Genomic DNA, 18,487 nt, shown 5'->3' with positions numbered 1-18,487 from the left:
GCCCTGGGTGGACCCGATCAGACGCCCTGGGTGGATCCGATCAAGAAGCCCTGGGTGGACCTGATCAGACGCCCTGGGTGGACCCGATCAGACGCCTTGGGTGGATCCGATCAGACGCCCTGGGTGGATCCGAGCAGACGCCCTGGGTGGATCCGAGCAGACGCCCTGGGTGGATCCGAGCAGACACCCTGGGTGGATCCGAGCAGACCCTGAAGTAGCACGAGGACTTTGTCGCATGGAAGCCTTTAGCGTATTTACTTGACGCAAAGTCACCATAAATTCAAATCATATACATAATTGACAGTGCTGGACTGCACATGCAACCCGAATGCAGTTAATAAACCCAACAGGAAACCCCTACAGTATAGCCTATAAAAGAACATGTGCCTCTTTTAGCTGTCATTGTGCATCTTCAGACAGTCACAAATTTGATAGACCTATGTACAATTCACTACATAGGGCCTAGGCATCTCTGCCACAGATGTAAAGTCTGTTAACAATTCAGTGGCAATAATACTATCTTCTCCTGTCCTATAGAGCCTAGGCTATTTTCCTATCCAGTCTCATTCCCACTGAAACCCCATATCATGACTCCTGCCTCACATGAATTCCTAACTTTATTTTGTAATCCATAGGTTGCATTATCAAAGCACATCTCTCACAAATGCATGTTAAAATCCCACTATAACATTTATCCCGCTTCTCTGTGCTGTCTTGTACTTGCTGCCCAAATGAGAACATGTCCAGCAGCATACCACCCTGCATCCCAGTGCTGGCTTACCTCTGAAGCTAAGTAGGGTTGGTCTTGGTCAGTCACTGGATGGGAGACCAGATGCTACAGGAAGGGGTGTGAAAGGGCCAGTAGGAGGCACCCTTTCCTGGTCTCCAGGGCAGTGATTGGGGACATTTCCTGGTGTAGGATGCTGTTTTTCAGGTGGGATGTTAAACAGGTGTCCTGACTCTCTGTGGTCACTAAAGACCCCATTATTGTAAGAGTAGGGGTGTTGACCATGGTGTCCTGGCTAAATTCCCAATCTGGTCACCTAATCATCCCCAGCTTACAATTGGTGCTTTCCTCCTCTCCCATGTAACTATTTTTGTTGCTGGAAATGAGAATGTGTTCTCAGTCAACTAACCGGGTTAAATAAAATTAAAATAAAGAGCTTTGGTAGAGAATGTGTGATCAATGAACAGAATGTAAATATGGATATTTTTTTGAAAGAGTTGGTCCCCGTTAAGTTAGGTCTACCTTGATATTTAAACTCTTTCTACTCTTCATCTCCCCCTAATTCATGAGCTGATCTGTACAATCATCAACTACTTTTTATTATTGCTTTTTATTTTAGTCTACTTGGTAAATATGCTCTTCTAGTAAATACGTTATTTTAGTCTACTTACGTAAGCATTTCACTGTAAAGTCTACACTTGTTGTATTCGGCGCATGTAACAAATACAGTTTGATTTGATTTGACTTTACTTTTTTTGGACAACTTTTAATATTACTTCACTACATTCCTAAAGAAAATAATGTCTTTTTTACTCCATACATTTTCCCTGATACCCAAAAGTACTCGTTACATTTTGAATGCATACTGGACAGGAAAATGGTCCAATTCCCACACTTATTAAGAGAAGATCCCTGGTCATCCCTACTGCCTCTGATCTGGCAGACTCACTCTAAACACGTGCTTGGTTTGTAAATTATGTCTGAGTGTTGGAGTGTGCCCCTGGCTATCTGTAAATAAAAAAATAAACATTTAAATGGACGTCTGCTTTGCTTAATATAAGGAACTTGAAATTAGTTCTACTTGTACTTCTACTTTTGACACTTAAGTATATTTAAAACCAAATACTTATAGACTTTTACTCAAGTAGTATTTTACTGGGTGACTTTCACTTTTACTTGAGTCATTTTCTATTAAGGTATCTTTACTCTTACTCAAGTATGGCAGTTGGGTACTTTTCCCACCACTGGCCCTGCCCTGGGTTGTTCTGAACAGAATGAGTCTATATTCGTCGATTGTGAAGAACATAGTTGGGTACTTTTCCCACCACTGGCCCTGCCCTGGGTTGTTCTGAACAGAATGAGTCTATATTCGTCCATTGTGAAGAACATAGTTGGGTACTTTTCCCACCACTGGCCCTGCCCTGGGTTGTTCTGAACAGAATGAGTCTATATTCGTCCATTGTGAAGAACATTTGCATCGGTGCACCTGAATGCTTGACTCCTTTCTATGTGCACCAAAGTTATACATCTGTTCTCTGAATTGCCCTGTGAAAGCCTATCACTGTGAGATCATACTTTATAACTTAGCTAGTCATGTTGGCAATAGAACAATCTTTTGAATGATGCCCACCTGACCAAGATTGTGATTTATAATGGGCAGTTTTTGAATAAACTACAACAGTAATTGTGTGATGGCGGGGATGCAGGGCTGTGTTCCAAACAAAACAACTACAAGTGTACTTGTTCTAGTTCCTCAATGGCACAGCTAGGAGAGATCAAAAACTAAGCTTATAATTTAACTCTTTTTTTTTGTCATAAAAGTGCATTAGAATGTCCTAGGACCTGTGCACATTTTGGAGAGGTGCTTGGCCAGTTGGAGACACCAGTTAGACCTCTCACTCAAACCCTTGTCATTTTTTGGTCTTATCTACCCCACATTTTCCCGGAATATTCTTATCATGTTACTGAATTTATCCAGATTTCGTTATTAACAAATGCGGTAAAGTACAGTAAATGCCAAATCGACATAAAATCAACAGTGTGATGTTTGGATTCAGTCTTGTGTCAGGTGAACTGTTGTGTCCTCAACTTTGGTCTAATCATTTTCTCATCATCTCCAAACTGTTCCCTTTCAGTTGCTACCATGCTTATGAATATGCATTTCACATTTCTTCTGTAAGAACATTTACAATTTAGCCTTATCCAAAAAAAGAGTTATAGATTGAACAGCGGGTTCACAACAGTTAGGAAAATTTACATATTACAAAAACGTATTTGATGTGGAACAGCAAGCATAACTCAATCCAATTCAAGTCAATTCAATTTATTTCAGGTGAGGGACACGGGCGTGGCGGTAACCCAGGGCCAGCTGGACGACCCTCAGTACAAGGAGCTGGACAAGAGGCTGAAGGGTCTGGACTGCGGCTGGGACGAGCTCCACAAGATGTGGGACAGCAGGAAGGGCTTCCTGGACCAGGGCCTGGGCTTCCAGCTGTTCATGAGGGACACCAAGCAGGTGGAAACCATCCTCAACAACCAGGTAAGATAACTTGTTCTCATTGACTTACGTAGATAAATAAAGGTTTCCAAACATCCTCAAACACTAGATAAGATTAACCAATGTTGTGATACCAAGTCGTTATTGTAAAAGATCATTTGTTCTCAGTGATTTGCCTGGCTAACTAAAGGTTTACAACAACCAGGTAAGAAGATAGAAAATATTTAAATGTTTTCTTCCATAAGCATTTCCCTAATGTATTTGTATTGTGGGTTTTACTGTGAATGCTGGAGTGAGTAAGATTTTCTATGTATTCATTACACATGGCCCGAGTTGTGGAGTAATGGATTACAAAAAAAATGCAATCCGTTACGTTACCAGCAAAAATATTGTAATCAGATTACCAATACTTTTGAAAAACTAGATGATTAATTCTAGGATTACTTTTCATTTCAGAAAGGATGTTTGTGGAAAAAATGACATTCAAATCAGCATTGAAAAAGGCTCAAGTTTAAGTTTGTTCCTCCTGAGTGAGTCTGACCACAAGTCAGAGACCAAAATGAAGACACACCAAATGTGTTTGATGGATCGTGGGAAAAGAGTAGGAATAGATTTATATAGGCTACAGTCCAAGCTATGTCTTCCAATGGTGCCACTGCCAGAGGTGGGACCAAGTCATTGTTTTACTAGTCTCATGTAAGTCTCAAGTCTTAGCACTCAAGTCTCAAGTCCTAAACTATCTATATATTTATTACTTTCCAAATAAACGTTATATTTCCATGGAAATACATGGGTAGCCATGAGAAAGACCCCCCCCCCCCCCCCCCCCCCAATAGTGATCGACTATTGAGGATTACTATGGGGCGCAATCGGGTGATGTAGGCTTGTACACAATTGCTCAATCTTGGGTGCAATGATCACGTTCCCGTACTGACTGACTGTGTGGAGGCTCATTGATTTAACGTTACGTTAGCCTACATGCTATACTAGCAGTTATATTTAGCTGCCGGCTATATATTAGCCACGACTTACCGTTCTTTGTGCAGCTTCAAATGTCGAACAAAGTTGGAAACTGTTACGCCTCCATCTGTCATTTTCTTCCTGCATGTTTTGTAAGTTGCTGTTCAAGTCAAACTGTAATCCGTTAAATGAAGAGTTGATGCTGCACACTTTTTTAATAGCATAATTTTTTATATTTGGGCTTGAGGAGGGTATCACGTCAGGTTGAGTCATAAGGCTCAAGTCCAAGTCAAGTCACCAGCCATTGGTGTTAAAGTCGAGTTGCGAGTCATCATATTTGTGACTCGAGTCCACACCTCTGGCAACTGCTGTCAGCATCCAAAGATTCAACTTGAATAAACGTTTGGAGGTAAGGACGACATGGGCTATACATTTAGCACTTATTTTTATATCTACATAGCACATTGATGTGAATCACACTGCTGCTCTCTCATTTAACTATTTGCGCCTCATGGATTGTGGCTTTTATGGATGGCTGTTCACAAATGTATATGTGTATTTTAACCCAATAATTGTTTAATTGAAGTTTAAGCTGCCTATCAATCATTGTCCCCGCCTATGGATTCAAAGTTTGAGGGAGTTCCTCTCTTCTACACTCCTCTGTAGAATTGTGCTCCATACTATCAACAACTAAGTTTATTGTTTATTGCTCGATGTAATTTGTGCTGATTCCCCCCAAAATCCATAAGCCTAACGGACACATGCTCAAACTCGTACACTTTTGATAGACTTACATAAGCAATCTGTAGTTGATACATACATTTTTGTTCTTATAAATGAATGATTTCATTTTTTTAATGTTTTTTTATTTAACTAGGCAATTCAGTTAAGAACAAATTCTTATTTACAATGACGGCCTACCCCATCATAAACCTGGACGATGCTGGGCCAATTGTGCGCCACCCTTTGGGACTCCCAATCATGGCCGGTTGTGATACAGCCTGGAATCAAACCAGGGTGTCTGTAGTGACGCCTCTAGCACTGAGATGCAGTGCCTTAGACCGCTGCATCACTCTTAAAGGGAAAGTAATCCGATTACATTCCTCAGGTTGGGTAATCCAAAAGTTACATTGCTGATTAGCATTTTGGACAGGTAACTAGTAACTGTAATGGATTACATTTAGAAAGTAACCTACCCAACCCTGCACATGGCAAATAAGGTGAACATTTGAAACATGGAATGTAAATGGAGTTAAAAATCCAATGAAAATGGATAGCTGTACAGCAGAAAATAAACTATGTGACTAAAACACTGATTTGTTTGTGACTGTATGGCTACTGCAATACACACTGCCAAGCCTGAAACCCTGGACGGAGCAGATATTTGATTGATTGAATGATTAATTAATTAATTGTTTGTCACTCTGTGGCAGGAGTACACTTTGGCCCACACAGACAAGCACGCCACCCTGGGTGGAGCCGAGCAGGCCCTAAAGAAGCACGAGGACTTTGTCTGCACCATGGACGCCAACATGGAGAAGCTTGCCAGCACGCTTGAGGGGGGACAGAGATTGGTGGACAGTGGGAACCTCTACTCCCCCAGGGTCCAAGACAAGATGGACTCCATCCATGACAGGTCAGTCTTTTTCTGGTATAACATTTGCTTAATTACTTTAATAATGAAAATGGGAAGCAAAATCACCCTACAAATGAAATCAGTTTTCTTCTAAAAGACAGGACAGTTGAAAATAAATCAAATAAAACATCTTAGTATATTATCCATAAATGAATATAAATGGCCCCCTCTTTTATTATTTTGATTCGAGTGTCAGTCATGGGTTTACAATGGGTCACCCTCTATCTGTACTTCCACGGAGAAAATCTCTACACTACACTACCTGACCTATTGACTTTTACTTGTTCCCCAGGAGCAGCTTGGTCTGTTCCCTCAGTAGTGAGTGTTAAGCACATAGAGTAGTTCAGCTAACTATTATCCTGCCACTCTGAGGAGTATGAAACACATAGGTTGTCTCCCAAATGGCACCTTATTCCCTACACACTGTAAGTGGACTATAAAGGGAATAGGGTGCCATTTGGGATACAAACATACTATAGAGTAGTTCAGCAAGCTATTATCCTGCCATTTTGAGTCGGCTAGGTCAGCAATACATCACTACATTGTTCCAGTGGAGGGGGAGAGAGCAAGTGGATGCTCTTTCTCCCATTAACGTACGCCATCACCATCTGATCCGATTCCACTCTAAGGGAGACAGGAGGGGGAACCAGACACCTGCTATGATGGGTATTGATCCCAGAGAGAGTGCTCTTCGCTGTGTTGCTTCAAAGAGCAGGGGCTGTAATTGGAAAGGCTCAGTAGGGGATTGCATGTTTTTGACTTCTGAAGGTAAACACCCCACCATCGGTCTCTGTTTTGGCGACCTCGGTCGTATTCATTAGGCACCAAACGAAAGGACTGAAACAGAAAGGGACAACCTGGAATGAGATATGCTCATTTTCGTTTTCTGTTACAAAATGGTTTTATAATGCTTTCCATTGTGTGCCCTACTGAACACAACCTTGCGGATATGGGAGTGAGTGTAATGTGTTATTCTGTGTCTCTGTGTGTTTGATCTGCAGGTACAACAAGAACCGAGGCAAAGCCAACGAGGTGACAGGGATCCTCAAGGATAACCGTGATCTTCAACACTTCCTGCAAAACACTCAGGATGTAAGTTATTTTATTTATTTTCTGGTGACACGATAGATAGATGTGTTCCTGTCTACTTCTTACTAGTGTTCTTGTCTGTGCTGACTCTGTATTGCTCTCCCTCTCTCCATCCTCTACCTCTCCTCACCTCTCCCTCTCTCCACCCTCTACCTCTCCACCCTCTACCTCTCCTCTCTCCACCTCTCCCTCTCTCCATCCTTTCCTCTCTCCACCTCTCCTCTCTCCATCCTCTCCTCCTCTCCTCTCTCCACCTCTCCTCTCTCTCCACCTCTCCTCTCTCCACCTCCCTCTCTTCATCCTCTACCTCTACCTCTCCTCTCTCCACCTCTCCCTCTTCACCTCTCCTCTCTCCCTCTCTCCATCCTCCACCTCTCCACTCCCTCTCTCCACCTCCCTCTCTCCACCTCTCACTCTCCACCTCTCTTCTCTCCCTCTCTCCCTCTCCACCTCTCCTCTCTCCCTCTCTCCCTCTCCACCTCCTCTCTCCCTCTCTCCATCCTCCACCTCTCCTCTCTCCATCCTCCACCTCTCCTCTCTCCATCCTCTACCTCTTCTCTCTCCACCTCTCCCTCTCTCCCTCTCTCCACCTCTCCTCTCTCCACCTCCCTCTCTCCCTCTCTCCATCCTCTGCCTCTCCTCTCTCCACCTCCCTCCTCTACCTCTCCTCTCTCCACCTCTCCCTCTCTCAATCCTCTCCCTCTCCACCTCTCCTCTCTCCACCTCTCCACTCCCTCTCTCCATCTTCCCCCTTCCTCCCCCACTTCCTCCTCCACCCGTCATCCCTCCTTCTCTCTATCTCTCCAGCTGACTCTGTGGATAAACGAGAAGATGTTGACTGCTCAGGACGTGTCGTACGACGGAGACAGGAACCTTCACACCAAGTGGAAGAAGCATCAGGCCTTCATGGCTGAACTGGCCTCCAACAAAGACTGGCTCAACAAGATAGACCAGGTGTGTGTGTGTGTGTGTGTGTGTGTGTGTGTGTGTGTGTGTGTGTGTGTGTGTGTGTGTGTGTGTGTGCAAGGTGACATATCTACACTGAGCTAGTCAGAGCCTGTTCTCTACTCTCTCCACTATAGTATCAGTTACTGTTTATCCTTGCTATATGCCACATGCTATAATAAGTCAGAATGTTGTCCCCTGAATGTCACCTTCTATCATCATCCTTGCTCTTCATAAAGGCATCTAGACAAACTGGATTCTGTTTCTGTTTACTTGATTAAAATAATAATGTAAAAAGTAAGAATCAATCAATCAAATGTATTTATAAATCCTTTTTTACATCATCCGATGTCACAAAGTGTTACACAGAAATCCAGCCTGAAACCCCAACAGCAAGCAATGCAGATGTAGAAGAACGGTGGCTAGGAAAAACTCACAGGGCAGGATATCCTGTTTCTGTAGCATGTCCTGGACATTAGTCTATCATGGTAATCATATAGTGTATCCCATCATAATCCTTATCATCCATGTACCCTGCTTGTCATCCACAGGAGCTGATGGATTCTATAAAAAGTAAGAATGTTTCTCCTGAATGTGGCCTTTCTAATCTCCCCTTGTTGTCATCAACATCCACACAGGAGGGTCAGGAGCTGATGGACTCCAAACCTGATTTCGAGCCAATCGTGACGGTGCGTCTGGCCAGGCTGCATGAGCTGTGGGACAAGCTGGAGTCCACTGCCGAGGACAAGGCCCGTCTGCTGTTTGATGCTAACCGCTCCGAGCTGTTTGACCAGAGTCAGGCTGACATGAAGAAGTGGTTGGCTGAGCTGCAGAAGGAACTACAGGGAGACGACGAGGTCAAGGACCTCACCAACGCCAACATCCTGCTCAAGAAGCACCAGGTATGTGTGTGTGTCTGTGTGGAGGGGTGTGTCTGTGTGGAGGGGTGTGTCTGTCAAAAGTTGTGTCTGTCAAAAGTTGTGTCCTATGTCTGGCTAGCCTCTCTAACCCCCCTCCCACCTCCAGCAAACAGAGAACCACGTGCGTGACCGAGCCAGGGAGCTGGAGGATCTCCAGGAGGCTGTCCAGAAGCATGGTGGCCCGGCCGGGAGCAGGGAGGACCAGCCGGAGCTGGAGGCTGAGCAGCAAGCCATCCAGAGGGACTTCCAGCAGCTCCTCACCCCCCTGGCCCAGCGCAGGGGCAAGTTGGAGGCAGCCAAGGCCGTGCATCAGTTCTACCGGGACCTGGCTGATGAGATTGTGAGGATGCCTTTCAGCTTATTGTCAACCCATTATAGTATTGTTTTTACTATCTGAAACCTGTCAGAATGCTTTCTCAGATAATTGCTGACATGAACACTGTGTTATCCTTCACTGCTCTCTCTCTCTCTCTCATTCTCTATCTTTCTCTCTCTATCTTTCTCTCTATCTTTCTCTCTCTCTCTTTCTCTCTCTCTTTCTCTCTCTCTTTCTCTCTCTCTCCATCTGTCTTTCTTTCTGCCGGTCTATCGTAGCTCTGGGTAGAGGAGAGGTTGCCCCTTGCGATGTCAGATGAACATGGCAGCAACCTCCAGACGGTCCAATTGCTGTTGAAGAAGAACCAGACGTTACAGAGGGAGATGAAGGGCCACCAGCCGCGGGTGGAGGAGGTGTTGGAGCGTGGCCGGAGGATGGCATCAGCCGCTACAGAGGAGGGCGGGCCGGAGGCAGAGCGTATTGGAGAGCAGGTGTGCACACACACACCAGTGGTGGCTGCTGAGGGGAGGGCAGCTCATAATAGTGACTGGAATGGAGTCAATGGAATGGTATCAAACATGTGGTTTCCATGTGGTTGATAACATTCTATTCAGGCCATTATTATGAACCGTCCTCCCATTAGCAGCCTCCACTGACACACACACACACACACACACACACACACACACTCCCTTTCATATTTCCTTCAACCCTGATTATCGGTTTGTTTTGAGACTGTGTTTTCTTTGTGTTCTATATTGTAAAGCATCTGTATAAAGGGCTATAGAAAACCTGTGTATCGCTTTGATTCCAGGTGAAGGAGCTGAAGGAGGTGTGGGCCAGGCTACAGGAGGAGATGGCTAAGAGGAGAGACCGGCTGAATGGATCTAACCGGGCCCATCAGTACTACAACGATGCTGACGAGGCAGAAGCCTGGATAGGAGAGCAGGAACTCTACATGATTGCTGATGACAAGGCCAAGGTCAGGATGGAAGGGGAGAGGAAAGGAGGGGAGAAGGGGAGAGGGGAGGAGAGGAGAGGAAAGGGGAGGAGAGGGGAGGAAGGGAGGAGAGGAGAGGGGAGGAGGGAAAGAGAGGAGAGAGGAGGTGAGAGGAGGGAGGAGGAGAGGAGGCAGAGGCCTGGATAGGACAGCAGGAACTCTACATGATTGCTGATGACAGGTCCAAGGTACTATTCACAAAAAATGTTTAGAACTATCAGGTAGCTCTATTGATTAATTTGAGAGTGGTTTTTATTTCCCTTTATAGCAAACCAAGTGGTGGGGATGCTGTTTGGCTGAAAAACAAATGACAGGTTGTGACTTTAAAGTGTTCATTTGTTCTCCACCATTTGCCAGGATGAGCAGAGTGCCATGTTGATGTCGAAGCGTCACCTGATAGTGAAGCAGGCTGTAGATGTCTACTCAGACTCCATCCAGAAGCTGTCTGACCGTGCTCAGAAGATGCTGAATGAAGACCACCCTAATGGGTGAGTGCAACCCAGACACCAGTCTGTCAGTCATCTTACCTTGTGTATTACGATGTAGCTTCTCTGTAGGCCTCAGAGTATTCAAGACTATGTTGCATAAATGTATTAATCAATTTTTCGAATTGGTCTCTTGTTCCTCACTATGTAACAGTATATTTGAGAGAGGGATGGTGTGGTTATGATTGTGTCTCTAACCAATCAAAGATCAGACAGCTATGAAACAGTAAAGCCATGATGCATGATGATGACATGTCTCATCTTGTCAGTCACTCTCTCTTTCTCCTCTCTCTATCCTGATCTCTCTCTCTCAATTCAATTATCTCTCTCTCTCAATTCAATTCATTTATCTCTCTCTCAATTCAAGTATCTATATTTCCCCTCTCCCTCTCTGTCTCTCATTCTCTTTCTCTCTCGCTCTTTCTCTCTCCCTCTCTCCCCATAGTGAATCTATCATCCGTCGCCAGGGCCAGGTGGATAAACAGTACGCTGGTTTGAAGGACTTGGCAGAAGAACGCAGGAGGAAGCTGGACCATGTCTATCATCACTTCCTGCTGAGCCGAGAGGTGGAGGATCTGGAGCACTGGATCGCTGAGAGGGACGTGGTGGCCTCCTCACAGGAGATGGGACAGGACCTGGACCATGTTACAGTGAGGAGGGAGGGAGAGGATGGCAGGGAGGGAGGGCTAGGACCTCTGGAGGGCTTCAATGAGCTTCCCAGGGGTACTGAAGCTGGGGGAAAACTAACAAATAAATGTAAAGTTCTAGGTAGCTGAAGGGATAGAGAATGGTCCAAGCATGAAGTCCCACCTTGTATTAGTTCTCTCTGTAATATTCTGTATTCTTATGACGTATGTCCACGCTCTTATAATTGCTTTATTATCTTCACATTTTAAAGATTATTTTATTTTCCGTTTCCTTCTCCAAATCAAAAACGTCCAGATCCTGAGGGACAAGTTCCGTGACTTTTCCCGGGAGACAGGGATGGTGGGACAGGAGCGGGTGGACTATGTGAACCAGACGATAGATGAGCTGATCAAGGCGGGCCACACGGAGGCTGCTGCCATGGCTGATTGGAGGGACAGCGTCAACGAGAGCTGGGCTGACCTGCTGGAACTCATAGACACCCGAGTTCAGCTCCTACAGGCCTCCCACGACCTGCTCAAGTCAGTCTGCACACAACCTGCTCATGTCAGTCTGCACACAACCTGCTCATGTCAGTCTGCACACAACCTGCTCATGTCAGTCTGCACACAAATGACGGCAAATGGTTCATCAATGCCACTAACTGTTTTTGGCTTTGTATGCCTAGGCTCCAAAACAAGACAAACACAAAAAAAATATTTAGACATTTCATAGATGTTTGAGATCTGACTTCTGACAGATGAAAGTAGATTATATTTGTACACCACAGTGTGGTCTGATGGGTCAGCTGTAACAGAATGTCCTGGTCGTTCTCAGGTACTTCGATGATGGGAAGGAGCTGGTGTCTCAAATCCAGGAGAAACTAAATGAGATTCCTGCTGACCTGGGAGAAGACTTCAGCAAGGCAGATACCTTCCACCGCATGCACGCCGCCTTCGAGAGGGACATCAGCGCCCTGGGAAAACAGGTACACCTTAACCCCATACTGCCTGTTTGGCCTGGAGTTGAGAGGTCTACAGGAGAGGCAGCATTAAGACTAAGAGATATTATGCTGACTAGAGATGGCGCTAGTGTACAGCCATGTACAGTCGTGGCCAAAAGTTGAGAATGACACAAATATAAATTTTCACAAAGTCTGCCTCCTCAGTTTGTATGATGGCAATTTGCATATACTCAAGAATGTTACGAAGAGTGATAAGATGAATTGCAATTAATTGCAAAGTTCCTCTTTGCCATGCAAATGAACTGAATCTCTCCCCAAATATTTCCACTGTATTTCAGCCCTGCCACAAAAGGACCAGCTGACATCACGTCAGTGATTCTCTCGTTAACACCGGTGTGAGTGTTGACAAGGACAACACTGGAGATCACTCTGTCATGCTGATTGAGTTCGAATAACAGACTGGAAGCTTCAAAAGGAGGGTGGTGCTTGGAATCATCGTTCTTCCTCTGTCAACCATGGTTACCTGCAAGGAAACACGTGCCGTCATCATTGCTTTGCACAAAAAGAGCTTCACAGGCAAGGATATTGCTGCCAGTAAGATTGCACCTAAATCAACCCTTTATCGGATCAAGAACTTTAAGGAGAGCGGTTCAATTGTTGTGAATAAGGCTTCAGGGCGCCCAAGAAAGTCCAGCAAGCGCCAGGACCGTCTCCTAAAGTTGATTCAGCTGCTGGATCGAGGCACCACCAGTACAGAGCTTGCTCAGGAATGGCAGCAGGCAGGTGTGAGGTGGAGACTTTTGGAGGATGGCCTGGTGTCAAGAAGAGCAGCAAAGAAGCCACTTCTCTCCAGGAAAAACATGAGGGACAGACTGATATTCTGCAAAAGGTACAGGGATTGGACTGCTGAGGACTGGGGTAAAGTCGTTTTCTCTGATGAATCCCCTTTCCGATTGTTTGGGGCATCCGGAAAAACACTTGTCCGGAGAAGACAATGTGAGCGCTACCATCAGTCCATGCCAACAGTAAAGCATCATGAGACCATTCATGTGTGGGGTTGCTTCTCAGCCAAGGGAGTGGGCTCACTCACAATTGTGCCTAGGAACACAGCCATGAATAAAGAATGGTACCAACACATCCTCCGAGAGCAACTTCTCCCAACCATTCAGGAACAGTTTTGTGACGAACAATGCCTTTTACAGCATGATGGAGCACCATCATAAGGCAAAAGTGATAACTAAGTGGCTCGGGGAACATAAATTGATATTTTGGGACCATGGCCAGGAAACTCCCCAGACCTTAATCCCATTGAGAACTTGTGGTCAATCCTCAAGAGGCGGGTGGACAAACAAAAACCCATAAATTCTGACAAACTCCAAGCATTGATTATGCAAGAATGGGTTGTCATCAGTCAGGATGTGGTCCAGAAGTTAATTGACAGCATGCCAGGGTGGATTGCAGAGGTCTTGAAAAGGAAGGGTTAACACTGCAAATATTGACTCTTTGCATAAACTTCATGTAATTGTCAATAAAAGCCTTTGACACTTATAAAATGCTTGTAATTATACTTCAGTATTCCATAGTAACATCTGACAAAAATATCTGAAGACACTGAGGCAGCAGACTTTGTGAAAATTAATATTTGTGTCATTCTCAAAACGTTTGGCCACGACTGTACAGTTCAAGTTATATCAAGGTGAGTAATCATATCAAGATGTATTTATACAGCACATTTCAGACATGAAATGCAACTCAATGTGCATCATGGAAAAAACGAATGAAAACGAATGAAAATAAAAGCTGAAATATTTACTACACAATAAACATGAGGATAAAAAAACAGCAACAATAAAGACTGAAAAGCACCCCGAGGTAAAGCAAAGCTAAAAAGGTACACCGCAGTGTGGTCTGATGGGTGGAGCTAAAGACAGCGTTTGTTTGTGTATGGCATGCAGGGCTCCCTGTAGCAACACATTGCAATATCCCTGAACCCCAGTTGTGATTGGAGTTGTTCAAATCCGGCTCAAAGGGCCATAAAGAAAAGAACAGCATCTAACTTAGAGGGCATGAAAGTCTTCTACATTCAGGTTTCTCTCTGTCACCACCATAGTATAACAGTATCATTTTTTATAGATATAGAAAAAGCACCTCCACCTCCCTCCTTCTCCCCCACCAGGTGCAGCAGTTCCAGGAGACAGCGGCCCGTCTGCACGCCCAGTATGCTGGGGACCAGGCTACAGAGATCCAGGCCCAGGAGAAGGACGTGGTGGAGGCCTGGAAGGCTCTTCTGGATGCCTGTGACGGCCGCAGGAAACGCCTGGAGGAGACAGCTGACAAGTTCCGCTTCTTCACCATGGTCCGAGACCTGATGGCCTGGATGGAGAGCACCATACAGCAAATAGAGACACAGGAGAAACCACGGTAAACTCTTGTGACCGACTGTTGACATAAATTCTAGCTAGCTAGTGCAACCAAGACTGTGGGGGGAGGCAAGGAGGTCCCATGTCTCCGTTGGAGCCAGGTGTTGGCAACACCACAGTTGTGGGTTTAATTCCCGCTCGTACTGAATATATGCATAGAAAAGCATCTTCATGACTACACAATAGGAAATGGAGGAGAGTGGACAGGCAATATGGAGGGGTGAGGGGATGGAGAGAGAGAGCGATAAAGTTAGATGATAAACTTTCTACCTCTCCCCAGGGACTTGCCATCAGTAGAGCTGCTGTTTGGGTGACAGGATGGAGAGATAGAGGGATGGAGCGATAGAGGATAGAGGGAGAGAGAGGGTGGAGAAAGAGAGCAGAGAGAGATAGAGGATAGAGCGATAGAGGATGGAGAGAGAGAGAGGGTGGAGAAAGAGAGCAGAGAGAGATAGAGGATGGAGAGAGAGAGGGTGGAGAAAGAGAGCAGAGAGAGAGAGCGATAGAGGATGGAGAGAGAGAGAGAGGGTGGAGAAAGAGAGCAGAGAGAGAGCGATAGAGGACAGAGAGAGAGAGAGGGTGGAGAAAGAGAGCAGAGAGAGAGAGCGATAGAGGATAGAGCGATAGAGGATGGAGAGAGAGAGGGTGGAGAAAGAGAGGGTGGAGAAAGAGAGCAGATAGAGGATAGAGCGATAGAGGATGGAGCGATAGAGGATGGAGCGATAGAGGATGGAGCGATAGAGGGTGGAGAGAGAGGGTGGAGAGAGAGGGTGGAGAAAGAGAGCAGTGAGAGATAGACGATAGAGCGATAGAGGATGGTGAGAGAGGGTGGAGAAAAAGAGGGTGGAGAAAGAGAGCAGTGAGAGATAGAGGATAGAGCGATAGAGGATGGAGAGAGAGAGTTGGCGGAGAAAGAGAGGGTGGAGAGAGAGGGTGGAGAGAGAGAGGGTGGAGAGAGAGAGGGTGGAGAGAGAGAGGGTGGAGAGAGAGGATAGAGAGATAGAGAATAGAGCGATAGAGGATGGAGAGAGAGAGGGTGGAGAAAGAGAGCAGAGAGAGATAGAGGATAGAGCGATAGAGGATGGAGAGAGAGAGAGGGCGGAGAAAGAGAGGGTGGAGAAAGAGAGGGTGGAGAAAGAGAGCAGTGAGAGATAGAGGATAGAGCGATAGAGGATGGAGAGAGAGAGAGGGCGGAGAAAGAGAGGGTGGAGAAAGAGAGGGTGGAGAGAGAGAGGGTGGAGAGAGAGAGGGTGGAGAGAGAGAGGGTGGAGAGAGAGGATAGAGAGATAGAGAATAGAGCGATAGAGGATGGCGAGAGAGAGGGTGGAGAAAGAGAGCAGAGAGAGATAGAGGATAGAGCGATAGAGGATGGAGAGAGAGAGAGGGTGGAGAAAGAGAGCAGAGAGAGATAGAGGATAGAGCGATAGAGGATGGAGAGAGAGAGTGTGGAGAAAGAGAGCAGAGAGAGCGATATAGGATGGAGAGAGAGAGCGTGGAGAAAGAGAGCAGAGAGAGAGAGGATAGAGCGATAGAGGATAGAGCGATAGAGGATGGAGAGAGAGAGGGTGGAGAAAGAGAGGGTGGAGAAAGAGAGCAGATAGAGGATAGAGTGAGAGGATGGGGGGAGAAAGAGAGCAGAGAGAGATAGAGAATAGAGCGATAGAGGATGGAGAGAGAGAGTGTGGAGAAAGAGAGCAGAGAGAGAGCGATATAGGATGGAGAGAGAGAGGGTGGAGAAAGAGAGCAGAGAGAGATAGAGGATAGAGCGATAGAGGATGGAGAGAGAGAAGGTGGAGAAAGAGAGGGTGGAGAAAGAGAGCAGATAGAGGATAGAGCGATAGAGGATGGAGCGATAGAGGATGGAGCGATAGAGGATGGAGCGATAGAGGGTGGAGAGAGAGGGTGGAGAGAGAGGGTGGAGAAAGAGAGCAGTGAGAGATAGACGATAGAGCGATAGAGGATGGTGAGAGAGGGTGGAGAAAAAGAGGGTGGAGAAAGAGAGCAGATAGAGGATGGAGCGATAGAGGATGGAGCGATAGAGGATGGAGCGATAGAGGATGGAGCGATAGAGGGTGGAGAGAGAGAGTGGAGAGAGAGGGTGGAGAAAGAGAGTAGTGAGAGATAGAGGATGGAGAGAGAGAGAGAGGGCGGAGAAAGAGAGGTTGGAGAAAGAGAGGGTGGAGAGAGAGAGGGTGGAGAGAGAGAGGGTGGAGAGAGAGAGAGTGGAGAGAGAGGATAGAGAGATAGAGGATAGAGCGATAGAGGATGGAGAGAGAGAGGGTGGAGAAAGAGAGCAGAGAGAGATAGAGGATAGAGCGATAGAGGATGGAGAGAGAGAGGGTGGAGAAAGAGAGCAGAGAGAGATAGAGGATAGAGCGATAGAGGATAGAGCGATAGAGGATAGAGCGATAGAGGATAGAGCGATAGAGAGTGGAGAAAGAGTGGGTGGAGAAAGAGAGGGTAGAGAGAAAGAGAGCAGAGAGAGATAGAGGGGGGTACGCTCACCAACCAAGATTTCACAAAATGGGAGGAACACCAAATTGAAACTCTGCATGCAGATTCCTGCAAAAATATCCTCAGTGTACAATGTAAACACCAAATAATGCATGCAGAGCAGAATTAGGCCTATACCCACTAACTATCAAAATCCAGAAAAGAGACGTTAATTCTACAACCACCTAAAAGGAAGCGATTCCCAAACCTTCCATAACAAAGCCATCACCTACAGAGAGATGAACCTGGAGAAGAGTCCCCTAAGCAAGCTGGTCCTGGGGCTCTGTTCACAAACACAAACACACCCCACAGAGCCCCAGGACAGCAACACAATTAGACCCAATCAAATCATGAGAAAACAAAAAGATAATTACTTGACACATTGGAAAGAATTAACAAAAAAACAGAGCAAACTATAATGCTATTTGGCCCTAAACAGAGTGTACACAGTGGCAGAATACTTGACCACTGTAACTGACCCAAACTTAAGGAAAGCTTTGACTATGTACAGACTCAGTGAGCATAGCTTTGCCATTGAGAAAGGCCGCCGCAGGCAGACCTGGCTCTCAAGAGAAGACAGGCTATGTGCACACTGCCCACAAAATGAGGTAGAAACTGAGCTGCACTTCCTAACTTCCTGCCAAATGTATGACCATATTAGAGACACATATTTCCCTCAGATTACACAGATCCACAAAGAATTTGAAAACAAACCCAATTTTGATAAAATCCCATATCAAAGATTGAAATTCCACAGTGTGACATCACAGCAGCAAGATTTGTGACCTGTTGCCACAAGAAAAGGGCAACCAGTGAATAACAAACACCATTGTAAATACAACCCATATTTATATTTATTTATTTTCCCTTTTGTACTTTAACCATTTGTACATCGTTACAACACTGTATATATATAATATGACATTTGTAATGTCTTTATTGTTTTGAAACTTCTGTATGTGTAATGTTTAGAATAAAGAGAATAAAGAGAGAGAATAAGGAGATAGAGGAAGGAGAGAGATATAGGAAGGAGAGAAAGGAAAGAGAGAGGATATAGATAGAATAGAGAGAGATAGAGGATGAAGAGATAGAGAGTTAGAGGATAAAGATATATATGATGGAGAGTAAGAGGTTGAGAGATAGAGGCTAGAGAGAGCTAGAGTTGAGAGATAGAGTCTGGAGAGATAGAGGCGGGAGTGATGGAGAGATAAAGGCTGGAGAGATAGAGGATGCAGAGATAGAGGATGGAGATAGAGGATGGAGAGAGAGGTTGGAGAGATAAAGAGAGAGAGAGAGAGAGAGAGAGAGAGAGAGTAGAGAGATAGAGGATGGAGAGAGATGATTGAGAGATAGAGAGAGGGTGAGAGATAGAGGGTGAGAGAGTTAGAGGATGAAGAGATAGAGTATGGAG

The 18,487-nt window shown here is 45.5% G+C and overlaps 1 protein-coding gene across 2 annotated transcripts in view; it reads left to right on the top strand.

Annotated features, from left to right (window-relative positions):
• LOC110505825 (spectrin beta chain, erythrocytic) overlaps nucleotides 1-18,487 on the top strand; it is a 119,089-nt gene that overhangs the window by 83,585 nt on the left and 17,017 nt on the right. For both annotated transcript variants that reach the window (XM_036962964.1, XM_036962963.1), the window contains exons 21-33: nucleotides 3,060-3,266; nucleotides 5,618-5,820; nucleotides 6,822-6,912; nucleotides 7,717-7,863; nucleotides 8,493-8,756; nucleotides 8,881-9,114; nucleotides 9,369-9,581; nucleotides 9,905-10,072; nucleotides 10,448-10,578; nucleotides 11,021-11,225; nucleotides 11,518-11,741; nucleotides 12,037-12,187; nucleotides 14,340-14,584. In XM_036962964.1, coding sequence (XP_036818859.1) covers nucleotides 3,060-3,266; nucleotides 5,618-5,820; nucleotides 6,822-6,912; nucleotides 7,717-7,863; nucleotides 8,493-8,756; nucleotides 8,881-9,114; nucleotides 9,369-9,581; nucleotides 9,905-10,072; nucleotides 10,448-10,578; nucleotides 11,021-11,225; nucleotides 11,518-11,741; nucleotides 12,037-12,187; nucleotides 14,340-14,584 — 2,483 coding nt within the window. The remainder of the gene's footprint in view (nucleotides 1-3,059; nucleotides 3,267-5,617; nucleotides 5,821-6,821; nucleotides 6,913-7,716; nucleotides 7,864-8,492; nucleotides 8,757-8,880; nucleotides 9,115-9,368; nucleotides 9,582-9,904; nucleotides 10,073-10,447; nucleotides 10,579-11,020; nucleotides 11,226-11,517; nucleotides 11,742-12,036; nucleotides 12,188-14,339; nucleotides 14,585-18,487) is intronic.

Source organism: Oncorhynchus mykiss, chromosome 25 (genome assembly GCF_013265735.2).
Source record: "Oncorhynchus mykiss isolate Arlee chromosome 25, USDA_OmykA_1.1, whole genome shotgun sequence".
Taxonomy (NCBI): domain Eukaryota; kingdom Metazoa; phylum Chordata; class Actinopteri; order Salmoniformes; family Salmonidae; genus Oncorhynchus; species Oncorhynchus mykiss.
Note: the sequence above shows the minus strand (reverse complement) of the source record. Positions and strands in the feature narration are given on the sequence as shown.